The 18,390-nt window shown below is 46.1% G+C and overlaps 2 protein-coding genes across 5 annotated transcripts in view; both read left to right on the forward strand.

Moving 5' to 3' along the window:
* The first annotated feature begins 1,259 nt into the window (after nucleotides 1-1,259).
* The window catches only part of LOC101935053 (butyrophilin subfamily 1 member A1-like), a 62,312-nt gene continuing 45,181 nt past the window's right edge, over nucleotides 1,260-18,390 (forward strand). For 2 of the 4 annotated variants that reach the window (XM_008175663.3, XM_065562454.1), the window contains exons 1-2: nucleotides 1,260-1,519; nucleotides 16,609-16,725. In XM_008175663.3, coding sequence (XP_008173885.1) covers nucleotides 16,626-16,725 — 100 coding nt within the window. In that variant the 5' untranslated portion in view covers nucleotides 1,260-1,519; nucleotides 16,609-16,625. Of the gene's footprint in view, nucleotides 1,525-16,608; nucleotides 16,726-18,390 lie in introns of all 4 variants that reach the window. The other 2 variants (XM_065562452.1, XM_065562455.1) reach the window with 2 other exon arrangements.
* Nucleotides 1,532-9,811, forward strand: LOC135974446 (uncharacterized). The gene is made up of 2 exons (XM_065562584.1): nucleotides 1,532-7,773; nucleotides 8,368-9,811. The coding sequence occupies exons 1-2, from the start codon at nucleotides 7,236-7,238 to the stop codon at nucleotides 8,868-8,870; spliced, it is 1,041 nt and encodes a 346-aa protein (XP_065418656.1). The 5' UTR covers nucleotides 1,532-7,235; the 3' UTR covers nucleotides 8,871-9,811.

An 18,390-nucleotide genomic window follows, 5' to 3' on the forward strand; every position in this document is an offset into this window, starting at 1 on the left:
ATAGTGCAGAGCCATGCAAGCTCCATGAGTCTGTGTGAGATGGCAGACAGTGAGGAGGGCCAGGCAGGTTAGTGGGTTTAGAAAAAAAAGTGTAAACATTATGTATACATTTATGTATGGGATTCATATGAAATTAGTGGATAGTTAACAATGCATTATAAGAAGTTGGATCCCATGGTCACAACCACCCCGTCTGACCTGTTTGGTACCCAGCATACTCTGCCAAAACAAAGCTTCCCAAAATACAGTGGGATATCTATTCATGGTCCTGCTAGTGAAGGCAGGGGGCTGGACTTGATGACCTTTCAGGGTCCCTTTCAGCTCTATGAGATAGGTATATTTCCGTATATTTAGGGGGTTGGACTAGATGATCTCCTGAGATCCCTTCCAACCCTGATATTCTATTATCTCTTTGCCTGAATCCATCCTCAACATTATAGGAGATAGTATACTGCCTTTACTGAATATTTCAGAATCAAGTTGTACACAACAGCATGCAGAAAAACACTAAGGACTAGACTGAGAGGCAAAATAACAGTTGCAAAAATGCAATCCCCATTGGTGGATTGACTCAAAACAAAGTTTTGACACTAGGCCAGAAATTCAGTCACCTCAAAAATGAAAAGAAAAAATTAAATTTAAAAATTCAGGGAATTCAGGGAATCCCAGCAGCAGATAAGACAACTTGGGAAACTGCTCGGAGACTCTATGTAATCAGATACAGTGATAAGGGATTATTTGTTTCTGAGGGGATATTTGTAAAATGTTTCACTGAATTAAATCTCAGGGATTATCTACACTGGCAAGTTAAAGCGCTCTAACTTGCTGGCTCAGGGATGTGAAAAATCACACACATACACACCCCTGAGCGCAGCAAGTTTGAGCGCTTTAAAGCGCTAGTGTGGACAGGCTCGGCTCCCAGTGCTCGGAGCTAATCCCCTCGTCGAGGTGGATTACCAGGAGCAGTGGCTCCCACGACAGCACTTTGAACTTTGTAGTGTAGACATAGCCTCAGTAGGTTAGATCAGACAAAGAGGAGCTGCATTGACTAGGCATTGGGATGCCTGTGCCTTTAAGAACCCAGCCCTGGGGGGAAATAAAAAAGCCCCTTTGTCCCCCACCATTTTTGCAAACACTGGGGTCTCAGTCCCAGTGGGGTAACTGTTACCCCCTGTGCGCTGCCTGTTCTGGGTTTTGCCTTCTGTCACACTCTGCCAGCGCTTCACTCCTGGTTTTAACTCCGCCTACTCCTCGTTCCCATTTCCTCTCGGGAAGTTTCACTTTCACATTGGGAGCACTCTACAAGCGGAGCGGGCGATTGGCAGTTCGGACACAAACCGATTTCTTTAAACAAGTGTGAGGAAAAGCGACGAGAAAACGCTGCAGCTGTTTGAAAGCCAGAATGAGCCTGGCAACTTGATAAACTGAAGGAGTCATTTAAAATGTCCCTATCTCAACAAAACCAGTGAGGTCTGAGCACACCCTGAAGACTGCAAATCTTCTCGGAAGGACCAATCAGGTAGGGTAATTTGACTTCAAAATGATTCTTTCTAACCCCTAATATACCCAGTTTATTGCTGGGACAGATTAACAATGTAAATATTAAATAATTCTGTGATAGTTCGTTTTACTCTTTCTGTAAACACTGCATCACATGCACACTCAAAATGATTGATAGTCAAATGCATCACAGACTATTTTCCTAGCAATGTAATGAGATTTTTTTACATGTTGAATGATTATTTCTTTTGCTACTGTGTTTTACTTAAGAACACTGGGCCCGATCCTGTTCTCAGTGACCTCAGGGGGAGATTTGTAACAAATAACTACCTATATTTTGTATACAGGAAAAAATTTACTGTGCCAAACCAGCTGTGATCAGTCTAGTTTTCTGCCTGTTGTTGTTGTTGCCGTTTTCTAGAACAAATTGTGGGGCTGAATCCTTTTGCTTCAGATACGTTCAAAACAAAAAAGTAAAGTAATGTCCTGAGTCAATCAAAACAGAAAATTGCATCCCTTTCTCCTTCTGAAATCAGTGGGAATTAAGCAGGGCCAGATTAACTTTCTGTGGGCCTGGCGCCAAACATATTTGTGGGCTCCCATGGGGCAAGGTGCAGGGGGGGGCGGGATGGTCAGTGTCCAGAGTGTAGGGCAGGGGGGGCGGGATGGTCAGTGTCCAGAGTGTAGGGCAGGCTGGGGACATGGGCACTGTTTACAAACCTGCAGCTGCCAGCTGCATACTGACCTGCCCAGCCCTGTGCTGCCAGCATCCCCCTTCCCCTTGAGGGCAGACCTGCACCCACCGCCCCCCTGCCCAGTGTCCCACCCTTATGCCCAGTGCCCCCTTGCCCAAAGATCGCCACCACAGATCTCTATGCCCAGCCCCCACCCCTCCCAGAGACCTCCCCCGCTGGCCTCCCACCACAACTGCACAGCACACCCTGCACACCACACTTCTCGCCCAGCACCCTCCACCCATAGACCTCCCCACTGCCCACCACCTTCCTCACAGTCCCACCATCACAGCTGCACTGCACCCCATATTCCTGAGGGGATTCTTCACCAAAAATTCTGTGCACAATATTTTAAAATTCTGAACATTTTATTTGTCAATAAATAAATGTGGAGGCTCCAACATGGCAGTGGGAGGCACAGGCCACTGGTTGCATGGAGGTGAGAGATTACCCTGCAGTCTCCTCCTACCCCATCCCGGGATAGGGACTTGGCAGTGAGACTGCACCCGACCCTGAAACAGTGCAAGGGCCAGACCTGCCCCAGAAACACCCGGGGGCCCTGTCTCCCTTTGCCAGGCACACCAGGTGTGGGTTAGCAGGCTCAGCCCGGCAGCAGGATCCAAGTGCAGAGGGACTTAGTGTGGGGGGATCCAGGTGGGGGTAACAGAGGTCTCTGTGGGGCAATCTGGGTGTGGGTGGCTCAGTGGGAGATCTGGATGCACAGAAGCTCATTGGGGGGTTCCAGGTGCAGGGGCAATGGGACTCTGCAGGGGATCCAGGTGAAGGTGTTTGGGGCTTAGTGGGGCGGGGGTCTACGTGCAGGGGACATGGGGTTCATTGGGTGGGAGTCCAGATGCAGGTGGTTGGGGCTCAGTGGAGAGGGTGTTGGGGGGGCTCATTGGGACAGTACAGATGCAGGGGAGGTGGGGCTTGTCAGGGTGAGGGTTCGATGGGCCTGCTTAAGAGGGGAGCCCCAGCTTCTGCCAAGAGGATGCCGAATGCTGGGCTCCAGCTTCCCCTCTGCTCCCACTTCCTCCATCCCCTTCTCTTCCCCATCCCATGCCCCTTCTCTACCGCTCCATCTCCTCCCTAGGCTTGGAGGGCACGGGGGGGGGGGAATTGCCCCCCCAGCACGAGCCGGCGGAGTTGAGCAGAGCAGGTTGGGGCTGGGTCACTCCACTTATCGCCAACTGTTCAGCCAATTCCTAAGACAAACAGGTTTGTTTACATTTATGGGAGATAATGCTGCCCGCTTCTTATTCACAATGTCACCTGAAAGTGAGAACAGGCGTTTGCATGGCACTTTTTTAGCCATTATTGAAAGTTATTCATGTGCCAGATATGGTAAACATTCATATGCCCCTTCATGCTTCGGCCACCATTCCAGAGGACATGATTCCATGCTGATGATGTTCGTTACAAAAATAATGCGTTAATTAGATTTGTGACTGCCCTCTTTGGGGGAGAATTGCATGTCTCCTGCCATATATTTAATGTTATAGCTGTCTCAGATGATGACCCAGTACATGTTGCTCATTCTAAGAACACTTTCACTGTAGATTTGACAAAACACAAAGAAGGTACCAATGTGAGATTTCTAAAGCTACAGCACTCCACCCAAGGTTTAAGAATCTGAAGTGCCTTCCAAAATCTGAGAGGGGCGAGGTGTGGAGTATGCTTTCAGAACTCTTAAAAAAGCAACTCTCCAATACAGAAACTACAGAACCTGAACCACCAAAAAAGAAAACCAACCTTCTGTCGGTGGCATCTAACTAAGATGACAAAAATAAACATGCATCAGTCCGCACTGCTTTGGATCATTGTCAAGCAGAACCCATCATCAGTGTGTTCTCTGGAATGGTGGTTGACGCATCAGGGGAAATATGAATCTTTAGCGCATCTGGCATATAAATATCTTGCAATGCCAACTACAACAGTGCCATGCGAACGCCTATTCTCACTTTAAGGTGACATTGTAAACAAGAAGTGGGCAGCATTATCTCCTGCAAATGTAAACAAACTTGTTTGTCCGAATGATTGGCTGAACAAGAAGTAGGACTGAGTGGACGTGTAGGCTCTAAAGTTTCACATTGTTTTATATTTGAATGCAGTTATTTTTTGTACATAATACATTTGTAAGTTCAACTTTCATGATAAAGAGATTGCACTACAGTAATTGTATTAGGTGAGTTGAAAAATATTTTCTTTTTTTTTACAGTGCAAATATTTGTAATCAAAATAAATATAAAGTGAGCACTGTACATTTTGTAATTGAAATCAATATATTTGAAAATATAGCAAACATCCAAAAATATTTAAATAAATGGTATTCTATTATTAACAGTGCGATTAATGGCAATTAATTTTTTTAATCACGTGATTAATTGCAATGATTTTTTTGTATTGCTTGACAGCCCTAGTAAAAAGCAATTTATAGCTTGCATGTGTTTCCAGATACCACATTCTTCATGAGTTCGCCAATAAAATCATGCAGTTTTACAGCTAATCAAAGCCACAAGACCAGACATTTGTATGGGGTTACACTGACTTTTGATTACTGGGGTTGGGAATGCTACTGCTCTGCTTTTGAAAGGGACAAACAAATTTGAGCTTTCTACAGTAATTCATCCAATCTACCCAAGCCAAAGAATCACACCTATTAATTTAATTCCTCAAAGTGCTGTAGTTCTTTGGCAACAGGGGCTGAAGGAAATATCAAACCCGGTGGTTGAAAACTGATCTTTTTTTAAATGATTTTTTAATTTAAATCAGTTTTTTCTTTAACTTGGATTTTTTAAATTTAAATTAAATATAGGTTTTTAAAAAAATAAATAAACCAGTTTAAATTTAAGTTAAAATTATGACAAAGCCTAAATTTACTATAATCTATTAAAATCATTGAAATTTATATATAATATCCAAGCAGTATACGCTTGCTACAGAAGTTTCAAAGAAAGTCAGATGAATGACTAGTGGCAGAAACTGGCTTAGCACCTGGAACCAGAATTTTGACAGCAATAACCTCTACTGCAGGTGCAGAGCAAATATTTTCTTCATTTCAATGTACCCAACTAGCTCAGTTTAATGACTTATTCATTCAAAGTTGAGAAACCGGTTGGGAGTTGAAAAAGCAGGAAAGTTTGTCAGAAGCTGGGAATGGGCGACAGGGGATGGATCACTTGATGATTACCTGTTCTGTTCATTCCCTCTGGGGCACCTGGCCACTGTCGGAAGACAGGACACTGGGCTCGATCGACCTTTGGTCTGACCCAGTATGGCTGTTCTTATATTCTTAAAATTTGTTTTCCTCTTCCAACTTATCAATAAAAACAAAGTGTGGGAGGATGAAATATACCAGCTCTAAAATCCTGAAGGTTGTGGTGACCAGAAACAATCAGTTCAATTCACTAAATACAGATAATGTTTAACAAATCAGCTGTAAATGCAAAATATGTTTCGATAAAGTATTTTTCTTTTCCCTGTTCTATTGTCTAGATCAAACTACAGTTCAGGTCACTTTCCTAGCACAACCAGGTTTTTACAGTATGTTCAATTAGTAATTCATTTTCTCTTTTACTGTATTTTATTCCAGAACATTGGGTCCAGTCCTGCTTTTAATAAGGTTAAAGGGAGATATGTAACAAAAAATCTTCTTGTGTTTAGAATACAGGGAGAAACAGTGCTGCAGACTCAGCCACCATCGCCACAGTGTCCTGGCCTGTCTGTTGTCACTAGTTTTCTACCTCTGACTGTGGGGCTGAGTTCTTTTGCTTCTGATACTTTCAAAGGAAAAAAGTCCAAGTTTATCCACAATCAATAGAAACAAAATTACATCCGTTTGAAATCGGTGGGAATTAAGTTCGTGCCTAACATTAGGCACGATTTGAAGTGTGTTGCTGAAATAGGGATGGACTTAATTACCGAATCTGGCCCAGAATCTTCAATGTGGTTAGACAATGAGGGCATGTCTCCACATTTAGCTAGGTATTGGCTTTCTGTGTCCATGTTAATTGATCCACAACAAGTATTGAGTGATCAGTTTGTACTCATTGCATTGTTATCTTGTGATCGAGTTTATGTTGCCTCCTGTCTTTGTAGCACAACGCTGTGGAAGGGTTGACAACAGGGGGTGCTACTGCCCCTGAAATGGATCTTTACTGGCTCCCAGTAGAGCAGATTACTGTCATACCAGTGAAAAAGGTCCACAGTAATTATCTTCAATACACAGCAGTTTATTGAGAAGTAATTACACAAGCGGTAAAGGGTTATATTAAGCACATAACTCCTATGTTAGACATTGAGAGCTATATGTAAGAGCTATACATTCCCCTTAACGAGTCTCTTTCACAAACATACAGAAACAGGCCCTGCACTAGCCTCACGCAGTTCTTGCTTGGCAAACAGAGAAGGTGGTTACCAATTTTATAGACGGCTTCTTCCCTCCTGCTCTGTTCTTAGCCCTCTGGTCTGTCTCGGATTCCCTCGAGGCAAGGCCTTGGTTGCCTTGAGATGGCCCCTCTGGTTCATAGTCCTACTCGAGCCCACGGAGCAGAGTTTTGGCTACTCTGTCTAGCAGTGTTACTTCTTCAAGCGTTAATTAAGGAATCCCAATCTAAGGCCTGGTCTACACTACGGGTTTAGGTCGACTTTAGCAGCGTTAAACCGAATTAAGCCTGGACACGTCCACACGACGAAGCCCTTTCTTTCGACTTAAAGGGTCCTTTAAACCGGTTTCTTTACACCACCTCCGACGAGGGGATTAGCGATAAAACCGGCCTTTGCGGGTCGGAATTGGGGTAGTGTGGACGGAATTCGACGTTATTGGCCTCCGGGAGCTATCCCACAGTGCTTCATTGTGACCGCTCTCGACAGCACTCTCAACTCAGATGCACTGACCAGGTAGACAGGAAAAGACCCGCGAATGTTTGAATTTCATTTCCTGTTTGCCCAGCGTGGAGAGCACAGGTGACCACGCAGAGCTCATCAGCACAGGTAACCGTGATGAAGTCCCAGGATTGCAAAAGAGCTCCAGCATGGACCGAACGGGAGGTACGAGATCTGCTCGCCATATGGGGAGATGAAGCAGTGATAGCTGAACTCCGTAGCAGTAAAAGAAATGGAAAAGTATTAGAAAAGATCTCCAAGGCCATGAAGGACCGAGGCCATAACAGGGACACACAGCAGTGCCGCGTGAAAATTAAGGAGCTACGGCAAGCTTACCACAAAGCCAGAGAAGCAAACGGAAGGTCCGGGGCAGAGCCGCAAACTTGCCGCTACTACGCGGAGCTGCATGCGATCCTAGGGGGTGCAGCCACCACTACCCCAACCGTGTGCTATGACTCTCTCACTGGAGAAACACACAGGGAAGACGGTTCGGGGAACGAGGAAGATGACGATGGAGGTACTGTAGGTAGCTCACAGCAGCAAGGAAGCGGAGAAACCGGTTTCCCCAACAACCAGTATATGTTTGTGACCCTGGACCTGGAACTAGTAACCCCCGAACTCACCCAAGACCCTCAGGGCACACAGGAGACCTCTGGTGAGTGTAAATTTGTAAATATTTGTAAACATTACAAAAAAAAAAGCAAGCGTGTTTAATGATTAATTTGCCCTGGCAATCGCGGCCAGTACATCTACTGGAAAAGTCTGTTAACGTGTATGGGGATGGAGCGGAAATCCTCCAGGGACATCTCCAGAAAGCTCTCCTGGTTGAAATGGGGTGATTTTATTAAGGGGACATTCAGAGGCGCCCGTTCCTGCTCTTCTGACCAGAAATGTTCCCCGCTGTTAACCACGCAGTGGGGGGAGGGGTGAAGTGATCATCCCAGAGAATCGTGTGTGTGTGTGGGGGGGTGGTTTACTTGTGTTTGTGCCGCATGTTAACCGGGAAACTGCAGCCCCTCCTTTTACATTGAAACCCCATTTTAAATGGACAACCCAATTCATCCTTGATATGGGAAATGCGCTGCTGTTTGCAACCTTTCCCGCATGTTAAGAAGGTTAAAAAAGCCAAAACACAGTGGCCTACCATGGCTGCCTGCAAGCCGAAATATGCGACCTTGTAATGAAAGAGTGTACCCATTGTTCTCTAAAATGTGTCTTTTTTAACCACCTCTCCCTTCTCCTCCACCAGCTGCAAATGTTTCTCCTTCGCAGAGGCTCGTGAACATTAGAAAGAGAAAACGTAGGACGAGGGACGATATGTTCACTGAGCTGCAGATGTCCTCCCACGCTGATAGAGCACAGCAGAATGCGTGGAGGCAGTCAATGTCGGAGATGAGAAAAGCCCAATATGAACGAGAGGAGAGGTGGCGGGCTGAATTGCGGGATGAACAGAGCAAGTGGCGGGCTGAAGACGATAGGTGGCGTCAGCTTGCAGACAGACGGCAAGAGGCAATGCTCCGTCTGCTAGAGCATCAAACTGATATGCTCGAGCGTATGGTTGAGTTGCAGGAAAGGCAGCAGGAGCAGAGACCGCCGCTACAGCCCCTGTGTAACCAACAGCCCTCCTCCCCAAGTTCCATAGCCTCCTCACCAAGACGCCCAAGAACACGGTGGGGGGGCCTCCGTCCACCCAGTCACTCCACCCCAGATGATCGCCCAAGCATCAGAAGGCTGGCCTTCAATAAGAGTTAAAGTTTTAAAATGCAGTGTGTCCTTTTCCATCCCTCCTCCCCCACCCATCCCAGGCTACCTTGGCAATTATCCCCCTACTTCTGTGAGGAACTAATAAAGAATGCATGAATGTGAAAAAACAATGACTTTATTGCCTCTGCAAGCGGTGCTCGAATTGGGGAGGGGAGGGTGGGGTGGGGTGGTTGGTTTACAGGGAAGTAGAGTGAACTGGGTCGGGGGGGGGTTTGGAGGGTTCATCAAGGAGAAACAAACGGAAGTTTCACACAGTAGCCTGGCCAGTCACAAAACTCGTTTTCAAAGCTTCTCTGATGCACACCGCGCCCTGCAGTGCTCCTCTAACCGCCCTGGTGTCTGGCTGCGCGTAATCAGTGGCCAGGCGAGTTGCCTCAACCTCCCACCCCGCCATAAAGGTCTCCCCCTTACTCTCACAGATATTGTGGAGCGCACAGCAAGCAGCAATAACAATGGGGATATTCTTTTCGCTGAGGTCTGAGCGAGTCAGTAAGCTGCGCCAGCGCGCTTTTAAACGTCCAAATGCACATTCCACCACCATTCGGCACTTGCTCAGCCTGTAGTTGAACAGGTCCTGACTCCTGTCCAGGCTGCCTGTGTACGGCTTCATGAGCCATGGCATTAAGGGGTAGGCTGGGTCCCCAAGGATCACGATAGGCATTTCAACATCCCCAATGGTCACTTTCTGGTCCGGGAAGAAAGTCCCTTCCTCCAGCTTTCGAAACAGAGCAGAGTTCCTGAAGACGCGAGCATCATGTACCTTTCCCGGCCATCCCACGTTGATGTTGGTGAAACGTCCCTTGTGATCCACCAGGGCTTGCAGCAGCATTGAAAAGTACCCCTTGCGGTTTACGTAGTCGGTGGCTTGGTGCTCCGGTGACAAGATAGGGATATGGGTTCCGCCTATGGACCCGCCACAGTTTGGGAATCCCATTTCAGCAAAACCATCCACTATTGACTGCACTTTGCCCAGAGTCACTACCCTTGCTATCACCAGGTCTTTCATTGCCCTGGCAAATTGGATCACAGCAGCCCCCACCGTAGATTTGCCCACTCCAAATTGATTCCCGACTGACCGGTAGCTGTCTGGCGTTGCAAGCTTCCACAGGGCTATCGCCACTCGCTTCTGAACTGTGAGGGCTGCTCTCATCTTGGTATCCTGGCGTTTCAGGGCAGGGGAAAGCAAGTCACAAAGTTCCATGAAAGTGCCCTTACGCATGCGAAAGTTTTGCAGCCACTGGGAATCGTCCCATACCTGCAGCACGATGCGGTCCCACCAGTCTGTGCTTGTTTCCCGGGCCCAGAATCGGCGTTCCACGGCATGAACCTGCCCCAGTGACACCATGATTTCCATATTGCTGGGGCCTGTGCCTTGTGAGAGGTCTATGTCCATGTCAATTTCCTCATCACTCTCGTCGCCGCGCTGCAATCGCCTCCTCGGCTGGTCCGGGTTTCGCCTTGGCATGTCCTGGCTCTGCATATACTCCAGGGCAATGCGCGTGGTGTTCATAGTGCTCATAATTGCCGCGGTGATCTGAGCGGGCTCCATGATCCCAGTGCTAGCTATGGCGCCTGGTCAGAAAAAAGGCGCGTAAGTAGTATCTGATGGACCAGGAGAAGGAGGGAGGGCGGGAGGGAGGGAGGGCCGAGTGACGACATGGCGTACAGGTACAGGAACAGGGAGAAACACAAACAACTGTCACACAGAATGGTCCCCCCAAAGATTAAACTGAAAACCCTGGGCTTAGCAGGCCATTGATTTCACGGGGGAAGGGGAAGCAAATGAATACAGAACAAATCTATTTTTTACATCTTAAGCTGGCAGCCGACGGTGCAGCATGAGATGATAGCCTCTCCAGTACGATGATGATGGATACCAATCATAATATACCATCATCTGCCAAAAGGCAAGGGGCTGCTGCTGTGTAGCAATGCAGCCCCACGTCTGCCAGCCACACGTCTGCCAGCCCCCAGCATCGCCCTCGGCCTCTTCTGGGTGCTTAGCAGACAATACTGGGCAATGGGCAATTGGCAGAAAATAGTATATTACGATTGGTAGCCATCATCATCGAAACATGTCTGCCCAGGTGGCCATGATTGACAGCCACTCCAGTATGACGACGACGGGTACCAGTCATAATATACCATCTCCTACCAAAGGGCAAGGGGCTGGTGCAATGCAGCCCTACGGCTGCCAGCCCCACAGCTATCACTCATGCTACACCGTCTACCGCCAAAAGGCAGTTAGCAGCTGCTGCTGTGTAGCAATGCAGTCTCACGTCTGCCGGCACCCAGAGGACATATGGTGACGGTGAGCTCAGCTGAGCTGAGCGGGCTCCATGCTTGCCGTGGTATGTTGTCTGCACAGGTAACCCAGGTAAAAAGGCGCGAATCTATTGTCTGCCGTTGCTGTGACGAGGGGGGAGGGGCCTGACGACATGTACCCAGAACCGCCCGCGACACTGTTTTGCATCATCCGGGCATTGGGATCTCAACCCAGAATTCAAAGAAAAGGCGTGAACCGCTTCTCGGCTCTCTGAGCTGTGGCGCAAACGTAGTATCTGACAGACTAGGGGAAGGAGGGAGGGCGGGCCGAGTGACGACATGGCGTACAGGCACAGGGAATTAAAATCAAGAACGGTGGCTGTGCATCAGGGAGAGACACAAACAACTGTCACACAGAATGGTCCCCCCCAAAGATTAAACTGAAAACCCTGGGTTTAGCAGGCCGTTGATTTGACGGAGGGAGGGGGAAGCAAATGAATACAGAGCAAATCTATTTTTTACATGTTAAGACGATGGTGCAGCGTGACTGATAGCCCTCGGCATCTTTCTGGGTGCTTGGCAGCAAATATGGGGCGGTGTATGACGATGGTCTTCAGGCCTATTGCACGATCGGTTGCTCAGGGAAGACTCTGCTAACGTGCGATGACCCGACTTGTAATAGGCTGGTTAACAGTCGTAATACACCATCTACTGCCAAAAGGCAAGCCCCACGGCTGCCAGCACCCAGATCGCCGATGAAGGCTACCAGTCTACTGCACCGTCTACCGCCAAAAGGCAGTTAGCAGCTGCTGCTGTGTAGCAATGCAGTCCCACGTCTGCCGGCACCCAGAGGACATATGGTGACGGTGAGCTCAGCTGAGCTGAGCGGGCTCCATGTTGTCTGCACAGGTAACCCAGGTAACTCAGGTAAAAAGGCACGAATCTATTGTCTGCCGTTGCTGTGACGGGGGAGGGAGGGGCCTGACGACATGTACCCAGAACCGCCCGCGACACTGTTTTGCATCATCCGGGCATTGGGATCTCAACCCAGAATTCCAAGGGGCGGCGGAGACTGCGGGAACTGTGGGATAGCTGTGGGATAGCAGTGCAATGCTCCGGAAGTCGACGCTAGCCTCGTACTGTGGACGCGGTCCGCCGACTAGAGCACCTAGAGCATTTTATGTGTGGACACACACAATTGGCTGTATACAACTGATTTCAATAAAACCGGCTTCTATAAATTCGAACTAATTTCGTAGTGTAGACATACCCTCAGTAATTTACTTTGCTTGATCCTTGTACCCTTTTTCCTCAAAGGAGTCACATGTTTTAAAAGCATGCCCAGCAGGCGTGTGGTTACTAATTTTACCTATTTAGTGTTTTAGAAGGGGCTGAGGGTGGTGGTACCAAATGAAGATCCCCCCCACGTTTACTCACTCATCAGTCATTCACTCTGACTCTCTGCATGGTGACCTTGCTGTAAGGTCACTACAACCAGGTCAACCTGTGCTCCATGCTGGAACTTTATACATGTGAGATTTACTTTTCCATGGGCCCATATTTGCCGACCAATAGGCTCAATATCGATAGTACATGCAGACTTTGCCAGTTCCTTATCAAATTTGCTTCTGCTTAAAAGGGAACCTGGTTCCAGGATCCTCTGCAGCCCTTCAGCCATGTTTAAGTCGTGGCAGGTTATGCTCTCACTATTCATTCAGTATGGCCACACCAATTTGGCACCATCCAAACAGGTAGATTTTACTGTTCTGGGTTTAGTAAAGATTTGATGACATAATGACAAGTGAGGCCATGTTACAAACTGTGAGACACGTTGTTCCCTGTGGTGTAAAAAGCAATTGGAGGGGAGATTTCATGAGGGCATGATTAAAACTGGGATTTATTTTTCATCAAATAGTTTGCACGATTTTTGTTTGATTTGAAATGTTTATGGATTTTTCCAGTTTTTAAAAGAAACAGCTTGAAACAAATTGTTGCATTAAATCAATGAATGAAATCAAAACAAATACTTTAATTTGAAGGGCATGGGAGTTGAGACTTTCCAATATTCATTCTCTCTCTCTCTTTTATTTAATTTTTTAAGAAATTATGCAGGGGAAACAATAATAATAATAAGTAATAACAATAAACAAAGCTTTTGATTCCTTTTAGTTTGAGCGGCTCATTTTGAATCTATTTGAAATAAGAAAATTCATTTTGTTGAAATATGTTGTTGAAAAATCCAAATCACAAAGCTTTTGTGATTGTTTTTGTGTTGTTCTTGTGGTAGAAATTCCTCTCCATTCCAGCTGAGGAATAAAGAGAGATGGACACAGCTAATCAAGCAAGGAGCCCCAGGAGGGGCGATCCGTTTATTTCAATTGCAATTGGGTTTGAGCTCATAAGTCAGCAAGAACCCCGAAAACACTTACACCAAAGTATTATATGCAGTTGACTATGATAATCCATCGCTCTATGATTGGCCAAAAGTTGCTATCATTACCATACATAATTAGCAAGCTACATGTATCTGCCCCTCTTGTGACCCCTTATTGTTCATCTACTTGCCCCCTCCTCCTTGCGTTATTTTGCAAACCAAGCAGTTAGTTATCTACAGGATGCAGGCACAGAAAGTTCCATTGTCTGCAGGATTGGAGTTTGGCTACATTTCCTCTCGAAGGAACTTCCTGAGTTAAGACTACCTATAGCTGACACTGCATGTTTCCCTTGTCCTTTCTCCCATGCGTACGTGGCAAATTTGCCCCCTGGCAGTTAAGTAGAATATTTTTATTTCATTCTGAAAGCCATTATTTCTTTATGAATTTTTAATGAAACATATTTGACTAGTTATAGCTCAGTGGTTTGAGCATTGGCCTGCTAAACCCAGGGTTGTGAGTTCAATCCTTGAGGGGGCCATTTAGGGAACTGGGGTGTAAAAAACAAAACAAAAACACTGTTTGGGGATTTGTTCTGCTTTGAGCAGGGGGTTGGACTAGATGATCTCTGAGGTCCCTTCCAACCCTGATATTCTATGAATTCTCACCATTTTAATGTCCTGTAATATTTGATGTTTTACTTAAAACTCCGACTGTTCAAATCCTGTGATTATGAGAGAATTTCAGCTTTATTTTTTTTTAAGGAAGTTTCTAGCCCACATGATTGTAGAAAAAAAGCTTGAGAATATGACCTGAGTGTGAGCTAAAGTCTCAGATACCAAAAGGCAAATAAAAAGAACCCCAAATGTATTTTTTGGCCATGTGGAAGCATACAGATCCATGAGAGAGGGGATTCCCTCGAGGATAGAGATTTGGATTTTGTACAGTGCCTGGTTCCATGGGATCCTGATCAGTGGCTGATTCCCTACGTGCTGCTGTAATACAAACAATAAATCATAAAATGTTCTGTTCCTAAACACTTCCCAGGTGTTTCCTGCACAGCTTACTCACCTTTACTTATGATATTGGCTTATTGTTTCCCATTATGGAAAAGTAAAGTATGTGGGGAAGTGTCATTCTGTCTGGAGTGGCTCATGACCAAGAGTGCCAACCTCAGGGCAGACACCTAATACTGGTGGTATATTCTATAATTGGATTTTACCAAGCCTGTAACAAATGTAAAATCCTGGATCATTGTAACAGTCTTTCCATGGAGTCACAGACAGTGTCTTGGTCATGCCTGTTTATCTTGCCACCCAGAAAAACGACTCAGTTGACAAATGATCACTTGCACAAAAAATCACAAAATATTCACGTTGCTCCCAGTTCCAAGAGACCAGTCACTTACCGCAGATCAATTTGTATCTTACACCAAAAACAACATTGGTAGCCAATCCCATAGTAAACTAATTAAGGATTTATTAACTAGGAAAAAGAAATGAGAGATATTTACAGGTTAAAGCAGGTAACATATATATACAAATGAGTTCAATCTATGAGTTCAGTTCCAAAAGGCAACAGAGATTTAGTAATCTGTCAGCACTGAATGTCTTTTTAGGGCTAACCCAGGTTGACCCTGGGGATCTCTGCTTTTTGTTTTTTAGCTCCAGCCCTTGTAAGAGTTCAAAGAGCAAAGAGATTAAATATCTTCATGTTAGCTCTCTTCATTTCCCTCTTCCAGAATTCAAGCTGATGGAAAGTGGTTTCTCACACATAGCACCTTCATGGATGTAAGAGGGCCATTAAACCAGCCTTCGTGTTGTGATGTTCCACAATGGCCCATTTAGTCTTGATAGTTCTTCTGGAGGGGTGGAGAAACCACCTTTCTTGCCGAGGTTCACAAGTTTAGAGCAGGCATTTTTACAATTATAAAGCAAAACTTACATATTACCTTATAGCATGGGATACAGCCATTACAAGTAAGATTAATGAATGCAGCAATTTACAAGCCTTGTACAGAATCTAAGCTCTAAACAAATCTTTACAAGTCTAAGACCTATCCTGAACAATATTAACATAAAGGTGAGCTGGTCTGGTTTCCAGCTATGAATTTGGCAGTGCTCAGCTGATACCTACAGGCTTGGCAAGAGCTGGCATCTGGTTTACCAGCATCACAAGGGGATTATGGGATTATGAGGGAAAAATGCTAAAGCCATCATTTCAATCACAAAAAGGAAATATTCTGGCACATACAGTTTTAGGGTCAGATTGTTGAAACCTCTGAGGATTGGTCTGACCTTGCTGCCCCCATTCAAGCTTTCCCATTGACATCAATGGGGCACAATTAGGTCAGTGCTCAGTAATTTTCAGAATTCTACCCTTAATTCATATTCAGGAGAGTTTTCTTCCTTTTTATAATCATGGGAAATTTTTATCCCATTTTACACCCCTCTGACTTTGTGTGTGGATACATAGGCGTCAACTTTCTCCGGCGCCGGTGGGTGCCCATACCCCCCCACCTTTCCCTGACCCTGGCCCCGTCCTGATTCCACCCTTTCCCTGCCCCCATTCCAACCCCATCCCCAAAGTCCCCGCCCTAACTCCGCCCCTTCCCTTTCCCTATTGGATCCCTTCCCCAAATCCCCACCGCGGCCCCGCCTCTTCCTCCAGTGCACCACGCTCCCCCTCCTCCCCCTTCCCTCCCTGCCCCGTGAATCAGCTGTTTCGCGGCACAAGCACTGGGAGGGGGAGAAGCAGGACGCGGCGGCGCGTTCGCGGAGGAGGCGGAGGTAAGCTGGAGTGGGGGAGCGGGGCGGGGAGCTGCCTGTGGGTGCTGAGTACCCACCAATTTTTTTATGTGGGTGCTCCAGCCCTGGAGTACCCACTGAGTCAGCGCCTATGCACGGATATGATGCAGAGGGTACAAAATCAGACTCCTAATGGAAACTCAATTTCATTCTAAAATATGGAATAACTGCTGTCACACCATCATGTGAAAACTCCAATATCCAGCTTCTCATAATCACTGCATTCTACTCACAAAGTTGTATTATTGTTTGTTTGTTTCTCTCCTCTTCCCTGTTGTCTAGATGAAGTTACAGTGAAGATGAAGTTTCTCTTGTTCTGCCAGAGGTCCAGATTCAGCTCCTCTCTGCCCGGTTTTATTATTTTCTTCATAACTTTTTATGTTCACAAATTGGAATCAGGTAGGACTCCTCACTGCCTCTGCTGCTTCTTATAGGATTTATTTAGGCCCCAATGCTGACTCACATTAAACTTCAATTACTGTGAGTAGTCCCAGTGAAGTCAATGGAACTACTCACAGAAGTAAACTTAAGCATCGAGCAGAAGCAGGACCTTAGTTGTTTTTGGCTATATTTATTTTGTTGCTGGAATACTTTATCTGATCTTGGGGAATTTACAGGTCTGTTTATTCATACATGTGTTTCTTAAAGATTGTAAACTATGCCCAGAGCATTGGATGGATATTCTTATTGCAGAGTGATAATCTAGATACATGAAATTATTTGGGTTTTGTATTTATGAAAACGTTCCCATTATTCTCTTTAGTTGCAAATATAAAACTGGACAAAAACTATCACAAATTCCAAACTGGACCAACAATAAGTGTTATTTTGGTTTGGTTTCTCTTTTTCTTTAACACCATCTTTGCTCCCTAACTCTTCGGGCCTAATAACTACCCAGCTCACCTTATCTCAATTCCATCCTCTTCCACCCAAGCCCCTACATTGAAAGTGTCCCACTGGTTTTAATGGGCGGGGGATGGTGGTGGGACTATTAGCCTGAGCATTTCAGCTGTTCTCAGACACCGTGGTGTCACATGAGACAGAGGTGGCAGCTTGGCACCAAACTATTTAGAGCTTCCTATATCAAAAAAGAAACTCCTTGAGTTGCACCAGAAACATTCTGGACCCCAGAACAGATCGCAGAGCTCAGGTGTTTAACACTCCACTGGAAGAGCAGAGTTAAGCAAGCAGGACACTATAATCTGCAGCAGCTGGAGATGCCAACTAAACTTCAGGTGACAAGGCATTCTCTAAGCATGCACAAAAAAATGGACAGTTTCTCTAGGGCCTCATCCAAATCCCACTGAAAGGTAGGGGTAGAAAAAATCCCACTGACTTCAGTGAGATTTGGATCATGCCCTCTCCCCCCTCAGAATTCCTCTATTTGCCTCTCTCAGTTTACTAGGCCTAATCATACTCCATGGGCAGTCCATGCTACTGCATGGGGAGGGCAGGATTTGTGGGACAGAAGAATAATAAGAAACAGATTGTCAATGAAATTAACTGCCCACATCTTCATTAACCAGAGTTAAGGTTGCCCAGGGCTACCTTGTGCCCTTCCAGAATGTGGAGAATTGTTCAGTTTAAACCTCTGAAAACTATGAAATGCAAAGTTAAGGTACATGCTACCCCCAGAATATAACCTTAACTCTGCCCTTGAGCTGGCAATGGCCACTGCGGCGGGTTCGGTAAAGATGATGCCGTAATAAGTTGATCTGAGGAAGTATTAAGATATCATGTCATTGAAGTGTTGTCTTGCAAGGATTTGAACACATTTATCTGCATGCTCTCCAGCTGCCATTCATGGTGTTTGGTGTAGCTGCACTGAATGGTGGAGGTTTCGTTGGGGTAGGTTGGCAGAGCTGTGACTGTGGTATGAGAAGAGGGACTATGTACTTTGAAGAATCAAGCATGCTTCATGTTGACATTGAATCTTGATAGGTTGTGTCTCTAGAGGTGCACAAAAGTGTCTTCTTGCGATCAGTGGCGGATTAGCCACTGGGCCAATGGGGCCCATATTCAGGGACCCCGGCCAATTGGGAGGCCTTGGAAAAATGGACCAGG

Source organism: Chrysemys picta, chromosome 12 (assembly GCF_011386835.1).
Source record: "Chrysemys picta bellii isolate R12L10 chromosome 12, ASM1138683v2, whole genome shotgun sequence".
In the NCBI taxonomy this organism is placed as follows: Eukaryota; Metazoa; Chordata; order Testudines; family Emydidae; genus Chrysemys; species Chrysemys picta.